Source organism: Gavialis gangeticus, unplaced genomic scaffold (assembly GCF_001723915.1).
Source record: "Gavialis gangeticus isolate Ggan-Ray unplaced genomic scaffold, GavGan_comp1, whole genome shotgun sequence".
NCBI lineage: Eukaryota > Metazoa > Chordata > Crocodylia > Gavialidae > Gavialis > Gavialis gangeticus.
Window position 1 is genome coordinate 36,495,349 of NW_017728998.1, and position 16,683 is coordinate 36,512,031.

At 40.4% G+C, this 16,683-nt stretch overlaps 1 protein-coding gene across 5 annotated transcripts in view; it reads left to right on the top strand.

Moving 5' to 3' along the window:
- Positions 1-16,683, top strand: part of FTO (FTO, alpha-ketoglutarate dependent dioxygenase) — a 491,290-nt gene that overhangs the window by 91,074 nt on the left and 383,533 nt on the right. For all 5 annotated transcript variants that reach the window (XR_002095427.1, XM_019505724.1, XM_019505721.1 and 2 more), the window contains exon 2: positions 7,875-7,952. Coding sequence is in view for 4 of the 5 variants with exons in the window: in XM_019505724.1 (XP_019361269.1) it covers positions 7,875-7,952 (78 nt within the window). In the remaining variant the exon portion in view is untranslated. The remainder of the gene's footprint in view (positions 1-7,874; positions 7,953-16,683) is intronic.

Genomic DNA, 16,683 nt, shown 5'->3' on the forward strand with positions numbered 1-16,683 from the left:
TCGTAAAAGGAAATGAGATTGGTCAAGCAAGACCTTCCCACAGCAAACCCATGCTGGCTATCCCTCAGGATGTTGCCATCGGCCAGTCTGTTAAGGATGGCCTCTTTGACAATCTTTTCCAAGACCTTCCGCAGAATAGAGGTCAGGCTGATGGGCCCGTAGTTTGCCGGATCCACTTTCCTCACTTTCTTGAAGATAGGGACTAAATTGGCCTTCTTCCAGTCTTCAGGCACTTCACCAGAGTGCCAGGAGTTGTCGAAGATCCGTGCCAGGGGCTGAGCTATGATGCTAACCAACTCGTTGAGTACCCTGGGGTGTAGACTATCAGGGCCAGCTGACTTGAAGGTGTCCAGCCTCTCAAGGTGTTTCTTCATGAGGTCAGCATTGATGGAGGGCAAGGAACCTCCCTCACCCGGGCCTCCCTGTCCCATAATGTGCAGGGGCGTCCAATGGGACTGGTGAAAGACCGATGCAGAGTACCCATTTGGTAGGTTGGCTTTTTCATGGGCATCGGTTGTCAGTTGTCCTGTGTGGTTTAGCAGGGGTCCAATATTGCCCTTGCTTTCCCTCCGACTCCCCACATATCTAAAAACGGACTTTTTATTATCCTTGATACTCGTAGCCAGTTGGAGTTCTGTCGCAGCCTTGGCTTTCCTGGTTCGCTCCCTGCAGGTCTGGACCAGTGCAGAATATTCCTCCTTGGAGGTGGAGCCCATCCTCCATTCTTTGTAGGTCTGTCTTTTTAGGTGTAGGAGGTCCACTAGTTGCTTGCTGAGCCAAGGGGGCTGCTGTGTCCTTTTGCTGTCTTTCCTTCAAGACGGAATTGCCTTAGCTTGTGCATCCAGGATTGCTCCCTTGAGGAGCAACCACTCTTCCTGGTCTCCCCTCTCCTTGGGGTTGTAGTCCCTTTAGGGTCTCACCGACAAGCCTCCTGAGTTTGTCAAAGTCAGCTTTCCTGAAGTCAAGGACTTCTGTATTGCTGACTGACTTGCCAGCTTTACGGAAGCTTTGCGACCACTTGGATTTGGCTGAGCGTTCTTCCCACAGGATGTCTGGGTAGTTGAAGTCTCCCATGACAATCATGTACCAGGATCATGAGGCCTCAGCCAATTCCCTGGCGTATTCCTGGTCAAGCTCTTGATTTTTGGGTAGGAAGTCTGTAATAGACTCCCACCATTGTATCCCCTGTGCCGTGTTCCCCATGGATTTTAACCCAGAGGGTCTTCAGTTGTCCACCCTGGGCGTCAATGGTGGCTTGCAGGGACGCGTAGCTTTCTTTGACATAGACAGCTACACCCCCACCCCTTTTGTCCACTTGATCCCTCCTGTACAAGGTATAGCCATCTATACCTGTGGTTCAGTCATGGGTGGAGTCCCACCAGGTCGCTGTTATCCCTATGACATCAGAGTTATTTGTGTTTAGCAGGAGGACAAGTTCCTCCTGTTCATTCCTCAAGCTTCTGGCATTTGTGTATAGGCACGCAAGTGTCCCATTGGGGGCCCTTGCCTTGCCTACAGTTCATTCCAGGGCTGGGGCAAGGGTGGGCTCCCTTAAGTGCCTTGGCCTGCTAGCTTTGCAAGGGTTGCTCAGTGGGCCAGTAGTGGCAGTAGTCCCCCTCAGTTTAAAGCCTGGTGGAGCAGGTCCTCCAATCTGGCTGAGAAGAGCCTCCTCCCCAGTGGAAAGAGGTGGAAGCCATCCCTTCCCAGCAGCTCACTGCCTCTCTCCCTCCAAAGAGTGGACCATGGTCTCGGAAGCCAAAGCCTTCCTGATGACACCAGCGTCGCAGTCTTTGGTTCTCCTGTATTTTCCAAATGTTATATTCTGGCTTGGCTTTGTGACTTGGTATAATCTGTGGTACTTGTATAGCTAAAAGCCAACAGATCTAAACATTTAGGAGGCAGTGTTATGTTTGGCTACATTTTGGAAGTGCGTGGCTGACTTTTACATGCATATATGACGTTGCTCCAGGTCCAAAGAGATGCCTTGCTGTAGTGAAATTGGCATTTTCCTTTAGCAGCCTCCTGCATATGTGAAAAAAGCAAGGAAGGAGAACGCCCCAAGGCTATTTTAAGAGGCAAATCCTGCTTGCATTGACATCAGTGAACTTATTTGTGTGACCAAATGTCTTTTCTTTGCTGAGTGAAACATACATCATGCTATGCTAGAAAATTCAACTTGTGCTTCTTTACATTTTCAATACTGTTTTATGATTTTTAAAATCCATATGATTCTGCGTGTCTAACTAATGATCTACCACATTGATTCATACCAGGATGTTGGTCTGAAACTTCTGGCTTTTCTTTATGGTTTTGTTTGAAACAATTTCCCTTCTTGCAATTTAAAAATGTTATTCTCCTTCCTGTTCCCTGTAGCCACGGAAAATAGCTTACCGCAATCCTCCTTCTAACCATTTGTCAGCTATTTGAAGACTGTTATCAAATCCCCGTCAGTTGTCTTTTACCCGGACTGAGTATATAACCCAGTTCTTTCAATCTTTTCTCATAAGTCACGTTTCCTAGACCTCAAACTATTTTTGTTGCTCTCAAATCGACTCTTTTCAGTTTGTCCACATTTGTTTTGAAGTGTAGAGTCCAAAACTAGGCCTACTACTCCAGGTGAGGGGCCTTACCAAAGCCGAATAGTGTGGATGGCTTCTCTGGACTTGCAAGCAACACTTCCATTGCTATAGCTCAGCATGCTATTGCCTGTTTCCCACCCCCCCAACAAGAGCATACATTTGGTTTATATTCAATTTGTGGTCCACTATCACCCTCAGGTTCTTTTTCTGTACTGCAGCCTACCTAGTTGTTTTCTAGTACCTCCTTTCTGCATGTGATGGTTCTGTCCGAGGTGCAGGCCTTTGCACTTCATATTGAATATAATTTGCTTAGTTTTAGTTGCACAATTTATCCAGTATATCTAGGTAATACTAATTCTGAATCCTAATCCAGCTCTCCAGAGTATCTACAACTCCATCCAACTTGGTGTCATCTTTAAATTTGCTTAGTGTTTACTACTATTCTTCAAATCCATTAATGAACATAGTAAGTAGTACTGAATGCAAGGCCTCTACGGAACTCCACTTATGTTTCTTGCCAATTAGATACTAAGCCACTGATGATCCAACCACTGATGTATCTATTTTACACTTGTTTCATCTAGACTGTATTTCCTTAGCTTACTAATAGGAATGTTGTAGGAGACTGACCAAAAATCTTGCTATGGTCAAGGTATATCATTCATTGCTCTTATCAACAAAGCCTGTTATTCTGTTGTAGAAGGAAATTAAGTTGGTAAACTTGCTCTTAATTCATGTTGGCTGTTCCTAATCAACTACTTTTTCTTTTACCTGCTTATACGTAGATTCGTTGGTGACCTGCTCCATAATCTTCCCAGTTATCAGCATCAGACTGACCATTCCTTAATTCTACAGTTCCTCCTCCTTCCATTTCTTAAAGAATAGCATTATTCTTTAAGTGCTATCTCTCCCTTCAACTATTTGGCTTAGAAACAACAAACCATGAGTAGTGTATTGTGGCACATGAATTCAAACGATGCACTTGCTGCCCTTCTGTTATACCTCCAGCTCTGTAATGGAATTATTCTGTGCCAGTTACTGTCCCTGCTGACAAGAAATGCCAATGTATTGATGGAGAAGGTTTTCATGTATTATCATGGCACTTAATTTTATTAATGGCTACCTCGCCAACGTGTCACTAGTAAATGGATCTACATGAAGGAATTGCATGTAGGAAGCTGTATGGAAAAACAAGCTTGTATCATTCCAACTAAAGATGGCTGGCTTCACTGATGACAGGAGGTTCCTTCTCATCTCTAGGGTCACCTACTACAGGACAACAGCAGTTTGTAATTCATGCACACAAAACTGGGTAATTCCAAATTTTAGAACTGGAATGAGAAAGTAAATGTTTCTGGCATTTAATCCAGTACTGAGACCTACACCTCTTTCCCTTAATAATATGGTAGTGTAAAAGTGATGATGTAGACATGATGGTCCAGAAATTGTTAGAGGCCAGGATTTCTCAGGGTGATAAGTTTTTTTGGACCAACTGTATATTTGGGATAGAGTTGGAAAAGTTTGGAATGCGAGACATTCTTCTTCAGGAGTATGCTGTGCTTGGCTTGTTCTCGTCAGTCCTGAAGATGTCTTGCATTCTAAATTTGTCTAACTCGATTCCAGCTGTACAGTTGGTCCAGTAAAAGTTATTAGACATAATTGCCTTTTTCCTTAATAATATGTCGTAAAATTCCCAGCAGCCCATGAACTTAATGCATAGTTAGAGATCTACTCTTATCTCTGCAGCTGCTAGTTCAGTGCATGTAAATTTCTAGAACTGTGCATGTGAATGTTGTTGTGATGATAGTGGTGCATATAAGCAGGAAATGATCCACATTTCTGCAAGAAAGCCAGTTTGAATGAACAATTGTATTGGAAACTAGATATTAATGTAGTTTTTATATGGTCCTATTAATTACAAACATTTTTAAAACATAAGAAAAAGTGTCTCTGTAAACCACTTAGCCATATGTGATATAACTTTCAAATAAAGACAGTTTTTTGTAAGATATTTATGCCCTTAACTGTAACTGTTGAGGTGACTCTAAATACAACACACATGTAACAGTCCTTAGATTACATCTAGCTAGTATAGCTAGGTCTTTGATTTTTCCCTTTTTTATTTTTTGGAGGAATTTGTGAGTAGCTTGATGTATTTGACATGCGTGTGACAGCTTCTTGTATATGAGAAGAGCAGTGTGTTATACCACCCAGCTGTGTGTATTTGTCTGTACATCAAACTGAGGAGCAGCACTTAGCCAGATCTGACAATCAAGTGTGAGCTAGTACTACCTACACTCAAGAGTGCATTTTAATGTTGTGTGCTTTGCCAGCAGGCTGGCGTTTGACAAAGAAATTGTCAGGGATTTTTTTCTCCTTCTTTCTTTCATTTGCTAGCCTGTGTTTTGAAAGATTACATTTTTTCAATTTAAGATTCTTTTACTTTATATGCAGACAAGAAATTAATTATACGTTTGTTTTAAAATTAGCAAAGGCAGCCTAGTGTTTTAATTAATTTTGGTGAAATAAAAATGCTAACATAACTTGCCTCTTTTCTTTTTCTTTTGTAATATAAAAGAATTGCTGTTTGGGAATATGCAGCGCACTAACATGCTGTTGTCTGCCAACTTAATCTAAAGTTACATTTTGCTTGGTTTCACCAATGGTTCAATGTCAATTTATAATGTGTCCCCAAAGAAAACTATAGACTCTGAGAGATCAGAGTACATTTCTACTTTGTAAATTTCAATGCTGTTCTTGTCAGTCTAGTTAAGATCAACAAGGGAGGTTTGTGAGTGGTGATGTATTAGTTCATGCTACCTGCTTTTGGATATGATTGACTGACTGACCTCATAACTATAATACTTCAGCATCCCACTTTTCTTCTGAAATTTAAGAATATACTTTTTTCCTTACTTTTGAAACCCTGGATGCTGTATCCTTCAGTAGTAGATGTGGGTTCCTAATACTTCTGTTTGTCTTGTCCATTATAAGTGCAGGGTTTGATCTGTGTATTATTTTAATTCTTTTCAGGTGACAAAGACAAGAAGGAGGAAAGATTTATTTAGGATATCATGCTGAACATGGAAACTTGGAGTTTATTAAAAAAAATAAATGAAGTGTATCTGGATATTAGTAAAATTTGCTTGATAATGTGGCCTTTTAGCGGGTAAAATATCTTAATAGGGAGCTGGTGAAAATATGAACTGGGCTGTTTACAATTCAGACTTGACAAAGTACTGTCGAGATGTAAGGAATAACCTAGTATTAGCAAGCGGGTGCGCTAGATGATAAAATATTTAGTAGGTCTTTTCTTTTGATTTTATGAATTCACTACTAACTTTGTTTTTTCTTTTTTTTTTCCTTTGGAGATTATTTCAATGGGGGTTTTAGTCATAACTTTAAAATAGTGCTATGTCAAATGTGGAATATAAACATATTTACTCTTCACACACAAATATTGTGATTCTGGCAAAAAATTCTTAAATCTTTTTCATGTTTGTAAGTTGGAAAACATATAAAAGAAAAGTTTATTTAAAAGTATATATATGTGATTAATCTTCTTAGTGTACAGCTAACATCTATTCTAATTTTTTCCCCCTAAATTACCTCTAATTACCATTTTTATTAGTTGTTTGTTAATGACTAAAGATATGGATAGTACCAGAGAAGACAGTCACTTAAGTAAAACTAAGTACAGATAAGATGAGTTGTCCTGGAAAAGCCAAAGGAAATATTTGTCTAGAATGTAAAACAGAATATTGCACACCCATAGTTCTCCTGTTTAGGTGGAGGTGTATTTGAGCAACTTGATTGAATGTGTCTATCTCTGTTACGGTTTGTGAATTATAGCTTTGGAAGCCCTGTGGCTAGTCCTCTCTAATGGACTAAGGCAGTTGTTTTCAGACTGTGTTCCATGGAGCCCTGGGGCTCTACAATAGGTCATTAGGGGTTCTGCAAAAAGATTGGGGGTAATGGCACTGTGGCCTGGGAGGTGATGCACCACTATTGCCAACCTGGGTTGCCTGGCTCTTGTGTCAGTCAGTGATACAAAGGGGTTCTATGACGTTAGGAAGTTTGAAAACCATTGGTTTAAGGCAGGGGTACCCAACTCATCCAGCCCCATGGATGAGTGGTGTGGGGTCAGGTTGGATCTGGAGCACAGGGCCTGTCTGCAGGCTAGATACAAAATATGAAGCCATGCCATCTGTCTTTCAGGGCTGGAAATAATCCAGATGAATTGGTGCAGCTCTCAGAGCTGTGACAGCCTCTGCTTCTCCTTTCTGGCCCCAAAGGCTAGAGGGCATGACTCCATGCTTTGGATCCAACCCCTGGATTTAGAGGTCTTGGAATCTGGCAGCAAGACAGTGGGCTGCAGTGTGACAGCTCTCAGACTGCAGCGTTTATCTTGGCCACCCCTTGTCTAAGGCTTTACTGCCATAAACATTGCGCAGTAGGTATCGACTTCCTATTTTAATAAGGTAGGCATGGAAGAAAATTGCAGATTTAAAACCCAGTTTTTCTGGGGGTTTTTACAATAATGGGAACATTACTAGAGTACAACCAGAGCATTCTCAGCGTTCTCACAAAGGTATTAGTTCTACCAAAGACGTTTTTCCAACCAAATACAAACAAAAATAGTAAAAGATGACAGTTAAAAATAACCCCTCCTTTTCACAGCAATCTCCTGCATAAATGACTGTTACCCATCAGCCAGAGTTGTAGCTGTTTGTTTCAAAAGGCTGAAGCTTGGTCTGTGTGTGGTCAGGCTGGAAGGTTGGATTGATGATGAGGTACAGAGAGTATTTCCTCTTCCCTTTTGATTTTAGAAGCCAGAGACTATGTTGAACATATAGGCTGATGTCTACTTCAGCACTGTCTAGAGCACAGCTGGATGACACGGGAATCATGAGATGCAAAAGTTGAAGCATAAGATAAAGAAAACAATAAAAATGAGATCAAGGTGTAAGCCAGATAGAGGTCTTCCAGAACTTGAACATCAGTAGATGTTTACTGGTGTGGTAAGGAGTGTATTCTAAGGGAGAATGAAGGGAAATATAATTTAGTATTCTGAAACTGCTGACTAAAAATCTGTTGGCAAAACCCCACTGAGGTAAATTTATATCCACTTGCTCCTGTTTATTGGAAGATGGATTTTTCGATTGTGTCTAGAGAGAGAACTAGTATTCTATGCTTTTATGTTCTTAATACAGTTGTTTTACTATTTAAATACTGTTTGTTTCCTTGGCCTAATTTTTGTTATAATATATGGTTTGTTTGGTTTTTTTTAAACAGAAACAAAAGCTACTTGAAGAAATTGGAGAAAGCTGGCTTCCATATCTGACTCCTAGAGATTCTGAATTCCATCAACTGGTAACTATCTTATTTTAAATTTTATTTTTAGTAAGATTAAGTGATCATATTTGTAGTAAAGATTATTTTGATCAAATAGTAGATGAATCTTTGTTTACTGGAAGCCATTAAAGTTGATAAGTCTAACATGTCACTCTCTTTCTAATTCTTTTCTGATGATTAACAAGGAGGAGGTTCTTTATCTGAAGTGGTTGCAGAGTTATGCTTTACTGAAGCCCCTCCATGTTGATTCAAAATCTTTGGTATGGAATTCTGTTGCAGTAGAGTTTGGCTCTTGATATCGACAGGGGAAGGATTTCAGTCTTGATCTTTAGTTCATGCCTTTAGAGGTGACTTTAAAAATCTCAGTTTATTTAAAAAAACTCAAGTAGAAAACAAATATATAGTTTTGAGTTTTCCTATAAATTGAAGTTAAGACTTGTATCTGATTGAAATTAAGAAAATGTTGCGGGGAGTCACTCTTTCAAAAGTCGTCATGATTTTTATTCTCTAGAAAATGTTCTAAAGCAGTCATTCTTAACTTCTTTATATTTAATACACTTCTCCATAACTTTTCTGAAATTAGCAGTGCCCTGGTTGAGATCTGCTGTTCTATATACTGAATCTGGCTCACAGGAAGAAAGTTTTAACAGTGTTGAAATATGTGGCTTAGTTCTACTCATAAACACTATGCAATCTTTAAAAACTAGCAGAGAATATGGGCTATGAAAGCTAGAAAGCATGAAACCTAAAGAAAATAAAAACAGGTCTAATGGTCACATAACTAAACCAAAATTAGTATATAGAAAAGTATCTTTAAAGAACTAAAAGAATACTCTGTCTACCTTGGATGCGTCTCAGGTCAAATAGAAAACACATGCCAAGAACTGTAAGTTCAGTCAAAATGATTTGGAACACATGCAGCAAGATGAAAAACAGAACAAGAAATCTCTTACTTAGTCTGAGCAGCTACAGCAGAAGTTCCTACATTACAGCCATGTCAACTTGCTTGTATTGACATATGGCTCAAAGATGTAAAAAGTAGCATAAAAAATAGATCTGATCCTCTGCTGCAGGAAGGGAAGATCTTTTTTGTAAGAACCCAAGGGCAAAATTTTAAAACACCCGCATGCTATATGATAAACATTAATGATGGTTGTGGGGCCCATTCTCTGGACTTGGTCTTGGAAATGTAGATTTAATTCCTGGTTCTGCCATAGAGTTACTGTGTGACTATTGGGCTAGTCATTTAATCTCACTGTGGCTTATTTTCATCTACAATATAAGGATGACAGTATTCCTTTTCTCCTTTCCCTTGTCTGTTTCATGTAATCAGACTGTATGTTCTTCGGGGCAGGGAATGTCTTTTTATATGTTTGTACAGTGCACATTAGGACATACATCTTGACTGTGACCTCTACTGTAATACAAACAATAGTAAGAAACTACATGGTGGGAAAACTTGATACTAATGCAGAAAAATGACTCAATATTAGGCAAGTGATTTCATACTCATAGAAAGCTAGGGTTGGAAAGGACTTCAGAAGGTCATCTAGTCCAGCCCCCTGCTCAAAGCAGGACCATCCCCAACTAGATCATCCCAGCCAAAGCTTTGTCTAGCCAGGTTTTGAAAACCTCCAAGGATGGAACTTCCACCACCTCTCTGGGTAACTTGTTCCAGTGTTTTATTTTCCTTCTTAGAGTGAAGGTTTTCCTTCCAGACAAACAACATAAAACAGGTGAACCAACTTCCTTTGCAGAACTGAAGAAAAGTTCAGTGGAAGTTCTCCCCTATATTAGGGTCTGAACAGATCACCATTTCTCTCTCTCTACTGCTCGATCATTTCTCCTCAGCCCACTTGTCTGAGTTGAGTTGCATACATCCCACACCTGTCCCTTTCCTCTCTGATTCTGCAGCCCCAAAGAGCTGATGGGGAATGAGACTGTCTCTGGATACTCTCTCAGGATACACAGAGTTAAAATATTCCTTTGTTAGCATAGAAGGGCAATGGGAACAAGGTATGCAATCAAATCAGACCTCTCAAATTGAAGTAATTAGTATTATTAAATGGATCAACTATCTTGCATAAAGTCTGCTGAAGTTAATGGAAAGTCATCTATTGACTTCAGTGAGTCTTGGATCAAGCACTAAATGACCATGGGCAGAACTTATTACCAAGAAGTGAGATAAAAGGTTAATTTTTACAGTCGTTGAAGGATTTATGTTGACTCAGTTTGTATATTCAGAAATGTTACCTTCTAAATAGTGTGTGTGTGCACATTTGCAAACACACATGGCAATAAATATTCTCTATTATCTTTTAAAGCACTTTTAAAATTAAAATTCATTCTGTGTAGTTGTGAAATGTTACTTGCAGCTGTGACTATTACGCATGTCCGCTCTTGCCACTGATAGTATTGTTTCCATGGTACCTAAATGTACATTAGATGGGGGGAGAAAAAGATGAGAGTATAAAGAAAAAAATTAACAAAATAAAGCAAAATGCATGATTATTTGGTGGTGGTTAGTTTTTACGGTGTTTTTTGTTCGGAAGGAAGTCCCTCTTCATTTAAGAATCCATCACATCCAATCACTGTGCTTTGAACATGTTGGAAGAGTTTGGTTGGCTGTAATTCTGAAGCTACTGTAGATGTCTAGGCATGGAGTGAGAGACTGAACAGAAGTCTGAAATTCACACTTGAGGAAAACTTCTTTTAAACTCCCTTTTCTTTTCACTGGGTATCTTGCCTGATTTACGCTTTTAGATTTGCATCACAGGCCACACCCCAAAGCACTGTAACATCCCTTTTGAAACTAAACAGTGAGCAGCATTTGAGGAAAACCCCAGGAAAAAAAAACCATGGTAACAAATCAGAGTGCTTCACAAATGTCTTAAATGCAATCCAGGTTCTACTGATGTGGGATGTATCAGTTTGCTTATCTCCTTGGATTACAGCTCTACTTTGCCACTTAAGTTATGGGGTTATCTTCTCTTTTGAAAACAATTTATGATTTGGACTCCAAAACAAGGCTATGTTTTAAATATCCTTTTGTATTGTACATATGAAAAATTAAGCTTGTAATGTTTCATGTTCATTCCTGAAGGTTCCAGTCACATAACTACTTTTATCTGAGTGAATAGTGAACTGACCTTTAATACCTGCTGTCAGAGTTACAGCATACAGTACATGATTTTTTCCAACCAACAAGGTGTCCAATGTGAACTCAGTGTTTACTCTGTCTCTGATCCCTTAATACTTTCCTTGTGTAGGACATAACATGGTGAGTGGCTGGAGATTTAAAGACAATCAAACTATTTTCAGATGATACATCTGAAATATGTTTCTACTTCCTGATATCTGTTGAGATATCTTTTTTTAGGGTAGAACCGTAAAGATGCTATGTAAGATATATTGATAAAATAGTTCTTAAGTGCGTAATCTTAGTGCACAAGCCAAGGTAACATGCCTCTGATTTGGCTTGCTTTGAAATGTGGAACACATTACCTCTCACTTTTAGTGGGAAAGTGTAATATTATTGCCTTTGTACACTCCTTACAGGTTTCCCCTTAGATGTATAGTTAAAGGCATTTAGTTGCTTTTCATTCCGTCCTCTCTGTTTGTTGTATATCTTTGCTTGAAATGTAGGAAATTAATGTAACAGCTTCAGTAGAATGTTTTTTTAAAAACATTTTAAGATAATGATTAAAAAATAAAAGTTGCCTGTTATACACGCATTTGTTTATTGATTATTATAAAGCCTGACCTTTATATTATAATATAATATACTTAGAAATCCTTGGATGACTTGTGCAAAGTTTTGCATAAGTTATGCATATTGCTGTTGTGTTATGCAGAAGTATTAAAGCACTCATTTCTTTTCCAAAAATTAATTAAACACAGAAGTCCAAGTTCTGCACAAAATTATCAAACCATTCAAGAAGACCCCTTTCATGCTGCAGCAAGAAGCTATAGATTCTGTGACATTATTAAACAATTTATTTTCATGAAATGCCCTGCCTTTTTCATATTTCAAACACACAAGACTGTGCTTGTGATTACAAATATATACTGATGTAAAATTTCACAGTGATTATTTGCATTATTATTTTTATTGATGGATGATTTTTCACTGTGACCATCAGGCAGCTTGACCCCCTAGCCATTCTCAATGCTGGCCATGTGGCATGGCTGAAAACATCCTTTTCCACAAATACCAGGAAGTCGGGGGAGTTTTAGTGGCCCATCTCCTCAGTTTCTTAGGTCTTGGCTGCTCAGGTTAGCTCAGCAGTTCACCTTACTAGTTCCTTCAGATTTTCAGTTACCAACTCTGTCCCAAGCTTAATATCTCTGTTTCTTGGCTTCATGAAATTGCGCAGAGAGTATGCAGTATAATCCAATACTACTTCCTTTGTGGGAAAATTTGGGGAGCATGAAGCAGGTACAGGCAGAGAGGCAGAAAGCAATATATTTGGCTTCTGGTGGCAGCACATTGCCACAGCCAGAGTCAAAAAATGTTTAATGTTGCTATCTCTGATGGAACCAAAGTCTGAGAATCACGGAGTCCATGGACTCCTGACTGAGATGAATGGTGTTTCACACATTTTTCAAATATTGCTTCAGGCATATTTCTCAAATTGCTTTGTGTTAAAGATGTGATTTCTTTCTAACCATATTTGACGTTTTGCTTATTTCATGGCTGCAGAATTTACGGGGCCCAGCTTACAGATACAGGGCCAAGTTTTTAAGTTATGGACATCTTAGGTTAATTACTTAAGAGATGCTTATTTTCAGAGATGCTGAGCATCCTTCATTCCAATTAAAGTTGGATTTTTTTGAAAGATTGTTCTTTAGAATAATGTTCTGAATCCCTTAGTATACAAGGCATTTATTTAAAATTTGGCATAGAGAAGTCATATTTTATTGATCAGTTGCATTTTATGTAATGCACTTCATATTTTTCCTAACCTTGAACCTTTCCACTTCAATTTTTAATAAAAACAGGGAATGTACAAAGTGTTATTTCTGTTATTTTAAGCAACTTTATAGCTTATGTCTTTATGATTAGGTACTGATAGTTCAGGCTGGAAAAGTTGGCTTGTTACTTGGGGAATTGGAACTTACAGTCAAGCCAAAAAAATAGAAGTATGCTAGATTCACTTGCTTGATTTTTCCCCTTGGTGGAAGGGAGCAACTAAGGCCTTGCAGGGTAATCTGATTGTCACATACTGAAGTCACTTGTTACAATAAGAAACATCAAAGTCCAAATGTAGGCTGTAGACCATGATTAAGTCCATAATTTGGAGGAGAAAATAAAAGCAAAGGGAACAACACACGGTGTAAGCATAGAGAAAGGGGTCAGCAACTTTTCAGCAGTGGTGAGCTGAATCAATAAAGTTCTGTCAGGAGGCAGACCAGTGTTTCCAGTCCAGTTGCTGCTAAATACTACTGGAGATTCCCCTTGCTGCCACAATCTCAGCTCCCCAGGCCAGATTAAATTGTTTCGCGGGCCAGAGCTGGCCAGTAGACTAAAATTTGCTGACACCCGACATGGAACAAACATGAACAAGCACCAGCCATTATAGTTTTCCATTGGTCAGTTTATATATGAAAAATTCAGGCGATTTATGATAGAGGTGCACCGATATATCAGTCCATATCGGATTGGCACTGATAAAAGGAAAATTAACATTATTGGCAATCAGTTTTTTTTGGCCAGGGGCTTATAATGTCACCGATAAATGTTGCGTGCATGCATGCAGCTGCAGCGTATACATGGCCAGGAATGCAGCCAGGCAGCTTGGAGAGCAGTATCTAACCAGTACATCTACATCATGGTGTATGCTCTGACCTCTTGGCACCACTGGGCAGAAGCCACCCTGACCGCCAGGCTCCATGTGACAGCCTGAGAGATGGAGTCTTTCCCCACAGGTACTGGGCGAGCTGTGCTTGGACCCAGCCTCTGCTGCTGGGTAGTGGCCAGCAGCCAGGACTGTATCTCTTAGGCACTGTAGAGGATGCTGGGCAGAAGCAGCCTAGCCTACCCACCCAGCATCTTGCAGCACCAGCAGAGGCTGGGGCCCAAGTGTGGCTTACCCAGGGCCTGCCATGTGAGTCTTTAACGTTATTAGTTTTTTTCCCTCGAGTTTGCTTTTGTTATTTCAGCAGAGTAAAGATAAAGATTGCTCTGACACTTAGTTTGTAGTGGGATTCACAAGCTTTTTCATAGTGTGGACCAGCTCCTTCGAGGCTTTTCTTTTTTTCCAAATCCTATTCTATTTCAATCGTATGCCATCCTGGTAACAGGTATAGCAGTGGAAAAATCCATTTTTTCCCTCCGATGTTGGGAAAGACATGGTGACGTGTTCTTTTTATTGTTACTGTATAGCTGAACAACTTAAATTTAAAAAATTGTATTAGTGAAGTAGGGTGAGCTCAGTATTATGATAGAGATATTGTGAAAGTTAGAGTTTGTAAGGATAGTCCAAGGATACCACTTTTTCTTTTTCCTTCTTTGCTTAAATGGAAAAAAAACCCCTTTCTTTAAGGGGCAGTGTTTTGTTTTTAGTCTTTTAAACCCTATGTGTTGCCTAAGATACAGTTAAAGTGTGATTAGTTTCATAATAAAGAATGATGTTGATCTATGACTCCTCAATCAAGAAAGGGGAAAAATCAAAATGGAGGTAGTCCATTTTACCAGTGGTCTGCATAATTTTTAACTTGTTGAACTGACAGTCTTAAATATTTAATTCCTTTGTTTTACTGTCTTGTGGTAAACATTGGAATTAATTGGCAGCTTCTTCATAATAGTTTAATCATTATGTATCAGGAGAATGATAGTAATGAAAATATGATTATGATTTTTTATCTGCTTGGATTCAGTATTAGCTTCGAATACCGGTGCAGCGCCAAGAGTACAAGTAGCTATTATGGACTAGGAAAAATCACCATCTGGCATTTTAGGATAGTGTTTTATAGGCAACCATCAATCCTCGGGATCATGGTGTACGTGTAAGAGGTCCATGACCATCACACTAAAATTCTTGACGTGTACACCTAGGCAAGAGTATGGAGGAGTGGAGGCTGCCCAAGACCTACCCTCCCCCTTTAGAGCACTGAGACAGAATCTAAAGGGCAGACCAAGTCCAGATGTTTAGTGCCTTGATGGCTGTAGCTTCTACCAGAGAGCAACAGATAAGAACTGCTGCTGCCTACCTAACACCTCAGTAAGGGTGCATTTGTCAGAGTGATGTCCCTTAGCCTTTCTTCAATCAAGGTGTACCCACAAGACAGTGTAGTTTTTCATTAATTTATGTAATCCAGAAATGTGTTAAAAATAACAGACTAATCTAGTCAGTCTTCCCATTTTTGTAGTGAATGTCAGATTCTGAGAGAGGGATTCAGACTATTTGAAACGTAGGAAAAGAGCTGGATTCAAGAAGAGGACAGAAAAAATGGAGTGCTGAAGGCAGGTGGATGAAAACTATAGGTTAGAAGATTTCAGAAGTCAGAAATTATAAGGTATAGCAAGATCTGTGTTTACAGGGCAGCCATGATGCCCCCTAGTGGCTGTGCAGCCCCTCCCTGGCTTCGGCTTGACTGCAGTCCTATTGGATCTCACCTACCATGCCTTGATTTTAATAAAGTTTAAAAAAGGAAGGCTGCCTGTGGGCTCTACTCGAGTCTGAGTCAGTCCTCACTGGGCTTTCCATGAGTCCTCTCAATAATAGTCCTGCACCCCCAGACCAGCAGGCCTTCTCAGCCTGCCTGTGCCCCTGCTGGGCACGGATTGCCTTACGGGCTCCTTGCATGGCTCTTTAACCTTCCTTGTACTATGCCCCAAGCCTCATGGAAGTTACCATCTGATGTTTGGCCCTTTTGAGCATGGTCTCTGGCACCCTCTGTGTGCTGGGCCCCTGGGGCCTTGCACTCATGCCCACTCTGGGTTTGACAGCTGCTTAGGCCTTGAACCTGCTCCTGGCAGGGCTCAAGGGTACTGCATGCTCCAGGGCACTAATGGGACTTCTGGAACTGCCCCTTATAGTCCCAACCCAAACCACTGGTACAAAACTGTAACTCAAATCATAAGCCCCTGGGCTACAACATAAACACCACAAGGGGAAGAAGCCCTCTACCCCTTATATTGGCATACCTCCCAGCCTGGGCTTCTGTATGCTCCCCGAGCCTTCCTATTCTTGTAGGTAGCAAAGCAGGCAGTCAAGCATCCCTGGATGGCACTGTCCTGGACAGGAGCTCCTTCCCCTATAGCTGCCAGGGAGAGAACCCCCGGACTGGCTCAGAGCCAGCCTGAGCTCTCCTCCGGTTATGTGCCTCATCAGCTCCCTGCACCACCTGGAAGCAGCCTCACAGGCTGCTAGCTCCCTTAAAGGAGCAGGTACATCCAGTGCACTGCTACATAAGGTCAGACAGACCATTGTGATCATTCAAACTTATTTTGCTTGTTCAAGTTTGCTGATGACACCAAGCTGTGGGGTAAAGTGAATACACCGGCAGGCAGGGACCGCATCCAAGCAGACCTGGATAGGTTAGAGAAGTGGGTGAATCTGAACAGGATGCGGTTCAACAAGGACAAGTACAGAGTGCTGCATCTGGGGAGAGGGAACCAGCATTATGGTTATAGGTTAGAGGCTGACCCTCTCCGCAGCACAAAGGCAGAGAGGGATCTTGGAGTCAGGATTGACTCCAGGATGAATATGAGTTGCCAATGCGATGAAGCAATAGGCAGAGCCAA